General features: G+C 38.0%; 1 protein-coding gene across 1 annotated transcript in view; it reads right to left on the reverse strand.

Moving 5' to 3' along the window:
* Nucleotides 1–9013, reverse strand: part of GPATCH2L (G patch domain containing 2-like) — a 57360-nt gene that overhangs the window by 40591 nt on the left and 7756 nt on the right. The window contains exon 2 of the mRNA XM_005860181.2: nt 2219–2283. Coding sequence (XP_005860243.1) covers nt 2219–2283 — 65 coding nt within the window. The remainder of the gene's footprint in view (nt 1–2218; nt 2284–9013) is intronic.

Here is a 9013-nt window from a genome sequence, read left to right on the forward strand (position 1 = left end):
CCCCCCCCCCGTGCACGAATTGCATGCACTGGGCCTCCAGTAATAGAATAACACACCCATGCCATTGCCATGGGATTCTACAGAGCCTTCCCTATTGTATGCGGGAAACGTATTTATATGTTTTACGTTGACTGGTAGTAAGTAGAGCGCGGGACACATATTAATACGTTTTTTTATAGACTAGCGGTAGAATGCGGGTAACGTATAAATACATAAACTAAAGTTATCGTAATTTTACTGAACGTTGCCATTTGCGCAAAAAATTAGCAAAAATGGCCCACGCCACCTGTTAGCGCGCGATAAAAACTACCCACAAACAATGTGTTAAGGCAGAGCACACTTCCTCATCCCACAGGCACTGGGCTTGGTCATATGACTTGCTTTAGGTAGAATATTAACAAATGTGATTTAAGCAAAAGCTGTAAATATTCGTGCATGGCCTGGCTTGGTCACTTGGCATTCATGTTCTCTGCCATGAGAAGTCTATGAGTCATACAGCCATTGTTTCTTTAGCCTAGTACCCAGAATAAGATACACTGAATAGATACAAACCTAATCTGAAGCCTGGAGACCAGCTGAGCCAGATCAATTGAACCTCAGCTAATCCCCAGTCCCAATGTAAAAAATAAATGTGAAAAAAACACTGAAATTTGGGGGTTGTTAGTATTATCATAATAAAAACTTGACTACTACACCCAATCTCATTCACCTCCCCATCTCCCTTCATTCTTCTGCTGATGCCTCCTATTGGCCAAACCCATGAAGGCAGGAAAACCCACTGATGCAGTCCACAAATATGTCCCAGAGAAGCAAAAGGAGAACTGTGTCTTGGTGGATGACCAGCCATTCAAGGAAAAGTAAGGATGAGATTTCAGGCAGAGACCAACATAAACAGACATGGAAGCAGGAAATAACATAACTATGTGCTGAGAACTCTTAAGCATCTAAAACATCACCAGAATATGTAAAGTTCATGGAGAGACAAAGAAGAAAGTTGGGGCCACAATCTTTCATGATAAACCAAAGACTTATCATCAGTGGAAAGGTTTTCCAAAGGCCCAAAACCTAATCTATTGCAATAGGTCTACACCCTCTTCCACCTCTGTATAATTGCACAACATAGCCTTTAAGAGATGCATTATGATACTTCATAGCATTGCAGTAAAACCAAAGAAAAAGGGTAAATATTAGTAATTCTGAACAGTATGCACCAGATCACTCATGGACAGGCAACCACACTTTCCTGGTATGAGATAAAAGAATAAAGGCCCTGACAGAACCTACCAGGGAATATACACACGCACAATCTCAAATGACACCTAGCTCCCTCAGCATCAGAAAGGAACAGAAATGTACTCACAAGTTCCATAGTAGGAAGCTTAACAAGTCCATCCATGCCCATAACTACTCTGAGGCATGGGTGAGAAACCAACTCCTCCATGGTTTCTCTCTCCAAATCAGGACTTGGATCCTGAGTCTCACAGTCCCAGGATTCCTTCAATTACTAAGGAGCCTATCTGTATCAACCAAGACATGTAGCCACTGTGTCTCTGTCCTTCAATCACTTAACCCTTGGAGAAAAGTCATTGGATTTCAGATCTCGAAGGAACTTTAGAGATCTACAATCCCTGATTTGGAGTAAGAAAACTAGTCCAAGGGAGCTATATGAAATTCTTATTGGTACACAATTTGTGTGGCCCTAAGCAAGTGTACAGGATAAGAACAAAGTTTCAAATTACTGCTTAGGTAGTAAAAATAAAGAACCGATAATTAATATACATTAGCCTTATTTAGTGTTCTATGCTAAACTTTAGAAAGATGTTTTCTATAATATATTCATTCAGAACACTGTGGTCATTTATAAATAAGGTTATAAAAATAAATTATTCCTATATGAAAGTAAGAATAATTTAATATCTAATAAAATGCAACTTCCCAAAGTCCCATTCTTGACACCATAATCCCCCTGGACCAATGATTCTCAAAGTCTGATACCTGCATAAAAATCACCAGGTGCTTATGGAAAATGCAGAGTCCAAAGGGACAACTCTAGAACTATTTGATTTCTAGAAGTTTGAAAATTTGCAGTTTTAACAGTTCCCCGGGTGGCTCTTACATGCCCTAAAGTTTGAGAACTGCTGCTATCGACAATCACCATATTCTCAGTGACTCACTCCTATAATCATTAGAATCTTCCTAAAGCTGGGATCAAGATTACCTTGCCGTCCTTCATCGTTGGTAAAGAGCCCTGTGTCACTGCTGCTACATACACTGCTGGTTTCACTGAAAAAAAAGAGAGTAAAACAAAGAGAACACATCAGCTCCAAATAAAAAGCACTGTCTAATGTTCTTCTGGTTTTCAAATCAAAAGTTTCCCTAATTTCATTAGCCAATCAGAAATGTAAATGTCATGGTTAAGTCATAGGGAAAAGTTTATTAAAAAGAATTCTAAAATTTTTATTTATATCTCTAAGTACTTTAAAAATATCTGAAGCCACTTTGTTAGTTTAGCATTAGAAAGCTATTTATTAAGGCTCATAGAAATAACCTCAACCTGTTGTGGTATATTAAACAACATAAATTTACAAATTTATCAACTAATTTTATTTTTTCAGTATTACCAACTATCAGTTTTAAATGAAGCTATCTAACTTTAAGACATCTAGCATCTCTCAAGTGTTTTCTCCCATTTACAAAGCAGCAAGCAAAAACCCATAAATGGGGGTGAGAGGTGGGGAAATCAGTATGACAAGTTATTATTTTCTAAATTTAATGTCTTCCTTCATATCAAGCATATACAATAAAACTCATTTTCAAAAAGGAAGTTAAGATATAAAAATATAAAAACAAACTCCATTCAAACTCATTGAAATAAAACAGTGGTTCTCAACCTTCTGGCCCTTTAAATACAGTTCCTCATGTTGTGACCCAACCAAAAAAATTATTGCTACTTCATAACTGTAATGTTGCTACTGTTATGAATCATAATGTAAGTATCTGATATGCAGGATGGTCTTAGGCGACCCCTGTGAAAGGGTCGTTCGACCGCCAAAGGGATCGCGACCCACAGGTTGAGAACCGCTGAAATAAAACGGTTGCTGCATAGAATTCCATCTAGTAAATTTCTTTTTCTGAGCTATTGCTAACAATTCATTCTGCCTCTTCTGAGGTTGTATTTCTTTCATCTAATCATTAAATTTGATTTATCTGGTTCAAGAAAAATTCTCTATTCTTTATATTAGCTGTTTCCATGACTGGGAGTATTTCCTTCCGAGGCAGTTAATTTTTTTCACCTGCTCTAGAAGATGGAAGAAACCAAAACAAGGAGAAACAGTTTCACCATGCTGCATAAGGCTTGGGGAAATCCCAACCTACATTTCTGGACCAAAAATCTGAAAATATTTTGTATTTTGCAATACTTCCAAATATTTTGGCAATACTAAATCCTAAAAATGTTGAGTAAATTAAGTAGCAATGCTCTCCTCACTTAAGCTTGTCTCTGAATTATAGACCTAAGAGATTTGTTGCAGCAAGAACCAATAAAACATATCCAGTTTCTTTAAAGGTCCTTTCATTTTATTTTATTGTGGGAACATTCTCAGGTGTCATTGTAAGAAATGTCTTACAAAACTATACCACTGGATTCTGATGGATTTAGAATCTTCAAAGATTAATTTTCAAAGATTCTGCAGTTAAATCCAAAAGACATCCTCACAGACTACTGCATTCTTCCTACTTCTCAGCTCAAAGAACTGTGCTGCTGAACTTACTTTACTGGCTTTGTTTTTGTATTTTTAGCAAATTCCTAAAAATATTACTGGCCTAACTCCATTGAGTCTTAACTACATACACATCCTATCATATTACTACTTTATTGTTATTTTACCTAGAAAATAAAGCAAATTTTATATTTTTAACTCCTCTTGATATGAAGGAGGGTGGGCCATGGGACAGATATTCTGTTCTACCATCGTGTTATAATCTTTATTGGCTAGCAGTAGCACTAACCGAGACTTAGGGGTTAGCAAACAACAGCCAGTTACCTACTTTTGTTTGGTTTTTAGTTTTATATACCTGTGGGGCGGGGGTTGTCAAAAGAACATCGTGTGAGATGTGGAAATGATATGAAATCCAAACTTCAGTGTTCATAAATACAGTTTTATTGGAATACAGCCACACTCATTCATTTATATATGGTCTATGTCTTCTTTCACACCACAAATACAAAGCTGAGTAGTTGCAACGGAGAACAAACTGCCCACAAAGCCCTAAATTATTTACTATCTGGCTTTTTACAGCGGAAGCTTGCTGATCCCTGCTCTACATGTATTACAAGTTCAACTCTGCAATGTCTGTGGTCCCCTCTGTTTAAATATTTCCAATTAAAAAATTAAAACTGTTGCTTTATTACAAAATCTATCAATTCTTTTCTCTATTCTTGCCCAACCACTGGTAAGTACAAGATACAGTGCTTCCTTAGTCCTTTTTTTCCATGGATTTCATTCTCTCCTCATATTCTAAATAAAGGAGACAAGCTCAAAGAAAGATGTTGGGTGAAGAAAGGTGTTGGTAACCTAAAACCTTCCTGTCACTGTATATTTTCTACTTTTGTCAACAGCATTTAAGGAGACTCGCTGTTCTTGAAAGATTAGCTTGCATTAATCTCTTCTATAAATTTCTATATGCAGTTAATTAGAGTAATGGTAATGATATCATATAGGACTATCACCAGGGTTTTAAGGTTATGATCAAAGGAGGTATTTTCTTTACCAGGAAAATGACTTATGTCTTGCAGAACACTTATTACATAAAAGTATCATCATTCCACCAGTACCTGGAAAGGACTATTCCATTTGATAGCATCTGCTAAATCTATCCCCTCAGAAGCACTTGTATTGTAGAAATCTAATGATATGTAAGAAATTTCTTTATAGCATAATTTACCAAAAAGAAAAATACCAGGAAGTTCATGGCATATTTGCATATAAACACTAGGATACAACATGCAAAATGTAGTGCTAGCTATAAAGTAGAACCAAATATTTCCCCTTCCAAGTCATAGGCCACAGTTGTCCAGTCCTGCAGCCTTCCTTCATTTATGGCTCAGAGATTATGATTTTAAAATAAAATCATCTCCAAAGAGTACATACAGATGGCCAATAGACATATGAAAAGATGCTCAACATCACTAATCATCAGAGAAATGCACATTAAAAATGCAATGAGCTCTCATCTCATACCTGTCAGAATGACTATCATCAGTAAATCAACAAACAAGTGTTGGTAAGGATATGAAGAAAAGGGAACCCTAATGCACTTGTAGGAATACAGACTGGTACAGCCACTTTGGAGAACAATATGGAGGTTACTCAAAAAATTAAAAATAGAAGTGCTTTATGACTCAGTAATTCCACTTCTGGGTACATATCTGAAGAAACTCAAATTCGAAAGAATATATGCATCCCTACGCTCATCGTAGTATTCTTTACAATAGCCAAGCTGTCCATCAATAGATTAGTAGATAAAAAAGCAGTAGTACAGCCCTGGCCAGTTTGGCTCAGTGAATAGAGAATTGGGCCTGCAGACTGAAGGATCCTGGGTTCGATTCCAGTTGGGGGGGTGGCACGTGCCCAGGTTGCGGGGCAGTGCAGGAGGTAGCCGATCGGTGATTCTCATTGGTGATTCTCTCTCATCCTTAAAGTTTCTGTCTCTCTCTCTCTTTCCCTTTCTCTCTGAAATATATATATATATGCGCTGTAGTATACACATACAATGAATTATTACTAGGACATAAAAAAGCATAAAATCTTAGCATTTGGGACAGCATGGATGACCTAGAGCAGCGGTTCTCAACCTGTGGGTCGCGACCCCTTTGGGGGTCGAACGACCCTTTCACAGGGGTCGCCTAAGACCATCGGAAAACACATATATAATTACATATTGTTTTTGTGATTAATCACTATGCTTTAATTATGTTCAATTTGTAACAATGAAAATACATCCTGCATATCAGATATTTACATTACGATTCATTACAGTAGCAAAATTACAGTTATGAAGTAGCAACGAAAATAATTTTATGGTTGGGGGTCACCACAACATGAGGAACTGTATTAAAGGGTCGCGGCATTAGGAAGGTTGAGAACCACTGACGTAGAGGGTATTATGCTCAGTGAAATAAGCCAGTCAGAGAAAAACAAATACCACATGATTTCACTTATACGTGGAATCTGAAGAACAATATAAATGAACAAAACAAAACAAAACAGATTCATAGATACAAAGAACAGACTGACGGTTGCCAGAAGAGAGGGGAATAGGGAACTGGGTGAAAAAGGTGAAGGGATTAAGAAGTACAGGTTGGTAGTTACAAAACAGTTATAGGTATGTAATGTATAGCATAGGAAATATAGTCAATAATATTGTAATAACTATGTATGGTGCCAGAAAATGAAACTTACTGCATGGGATTCTATGGGACCAAAGCAACTGAACCACATCCAACTGAAATAACCAGATGACTGGGCATGGCACCCACTTTCAAAGAAGTAGATTATCATAGGAATCAAGCCTAATAAAACACTATTAATACCTCTTGTCCACTTAATTAATTCCAGGGCAAACACTGTTAGCTAAACATTGTAAACTTTGGCACTATTTTAAAATGCTCTCATCTGAACTGTTTCTATTTCCAAGTTGTGAAATGAACTGTTTGCCCTTTTGAGGAGCAATTAGAAGGTATTGTTTTTAAATTGGCAAAAACTCTTAGTTTTTAAACTACATTATTTTTATTCTATAGAATAGATCAATGTTTTGGCCTTACAAAGTTATCTAAATTTGCCCTGGCTGGGTAGTTCAGTTGGTTAGAGTGTCATTACGAAATGCCAAGGTTGAGGGTTCAATCCCCAGTCAGAGCACATACAAGAAGCAACAAGTTAATGCATAAGTGGAACAACAAATCGATGTCTCTCTCCCTTCCTCTCTCTCAAATCAATAAATTAAAAAACTAAACAAAACAGTTCTCTAAATCTGAAACTCGTGCTTGTTGGAAAAAGCAGAGTCACTGAAGTAAAAAGCCAATCTCAGTACCAGAAACATCTAGAGCAGTAGTTCTCAACTGGAGGCAATTTTGGCCCTTACAGACCCTGGGGGCCATCTGGCAATGTCTGGAACCATTTTTTTGTTTGTCTGTTTGTTTGTTTGTCTGTTTGTTTATTTGTCAGGACTTAAAGAGAGGAAAGGGGAGTTGATGTCCTTCTGGCATCTACTGGGTAGAGGCCAGGGATGCTGCTAAACACCCTACAATGCACAGGACAGCCCTTACAACAGAGAATTATCTGGCCCAAAGCATGAGTACTGACAAAGTTAAGAATCCTCATCTAGAGTGATGAACAAAGTGGAGAGATGGAGTGGTACCATGTTAAGGGAAACTACTTCAGAGGAGAGGAGCCTGTGCACTTTGCAGGGTAGAGCCAGCCTTCAGGGACAAAGTTGTCACTCCCTTGCCAGGGGTGGGCCAGGACCTCAAACTGTCTCAGGCCTCCAGATCCCAGGAATCACGAGAAGGCAGCTGGATCTTCAGGCAAACTGGTAGAACTGAAATTACTCAAGCGTTGTACAGATCCTCCTCTGCCTAGCACAGACAGAAAGGAGATCCTATAGCCCCGGAAGAGAGAGATCCTTGCTGGAAAGGAAATAGATTGCTCATCTCAGTGTCCCCAATGCCTAGCATAGCACATGGCACATGACAGGCATCCAGTCAATGTTACGCAAATGGAATGAACTCCTTCAAATCAGCTCTGTTGCTTCCCCTTGCATGGCCTTTGTGGTGTGTCACTTTACCTCTCTAATCCTATTTCTCTGCACATAAAATGTGGATGGGCTGTTCTGAGGATGTGATGATATGAACCCACTTTGTGAACACTAGAGCACGGCAAAGGATGAAAGATTAGAAAGCTACTTCTAGGGTGCTAATTCTTGTATGTGCCCAAATATTATTTTAGAAGCTAATAGTAGTAATTCCCTCACTGACATTCTTATAAAATAGTCATCTAAAATCTATGGGGCTCTCAATTACACTGCAATTTAAAAAATTCTATGGGTCTTGAATCTATTTTCATTTTAAATGGAAAAATAAAATGTAGTCTATGAAATCTAATATTTTTCCTGCACAGTAGCCATCTATAGTAACCAAACTCACAGATGATCCACTTCCTGGTATTTCACACCCTAGTCGGTCTGTGTAACCAACAGCATAGGCAGAAGTAATGGTATGTCATTTCTGATAATAGGTTTAATAAGACTGTGGCTTCCATCTTGGGTGCTCTGGAGATTCCCACCCCCTCACCCCCATGAGTGAGCTTAGAAGTGAAAAGATACCAAGACTCTTGGTCCAACAGCCCATAAGGAAATGGGATCTGCCAACAGCCCTGTGACTAAGTTTGAAAGTAGAGCCTTCAGCCCTAGTCAAGGCTTGAGACAACTGCAGCCCCAGTAGTTAAGAGCTAACTTTTAATGCAACAGTATGAGATTCTGAACCAGAACCACCCAGCTAAGCTGTTCCCCAATACCTGACTTCAGAAACTATAAGACTTACATGTTTGTGATTTAAAGCTGCTATGCTTTAGGGCAATTTTTCTGCAGCAATAAATAATACAGCATCTTTATGAATTCTTTTTTGAAAATAATTCCCTACCTTCTGGCCCTCATGAGCAGCTTCTATTTTAAATAAGACAAATCTCTCTAAATTCCTACAACTGAGAGGAAAAAAACACAGCCTGTCCTCTAACCTGAGAGCTTCCTAGTTCTTTCATATTCCTAACTACGAGGACTGTAATTTAAAACTGAATGAGAATAGTTTACACCTGTCTCGATTACAATAAGGATGTACAGAACAAGTTTATCATCTATAATCAAATTCAGTATCAGTAAGTTACCACTTGGATTTCTTACTCACTTACTTAAGATTATTAACCAACTAGAGTCCCGGTGCACAAAATTTGTGCACAGGGCG

Source organism: Myotis brandtii, unplaced genomic scaffold, assembly GCF_000412655.1.
Source record: "Myotis brandtii unplaced genomic scaffold, ASM41265v1 scaffold132, whole genome shotgun sequence".
In the NCBI taxonomy this organism is placed as follows: Eukaryota; Metazoa; Chordata; class Mammalia; order Chiroptera; family Vespertilionidae; genus Myotis; species Myotis brandtii.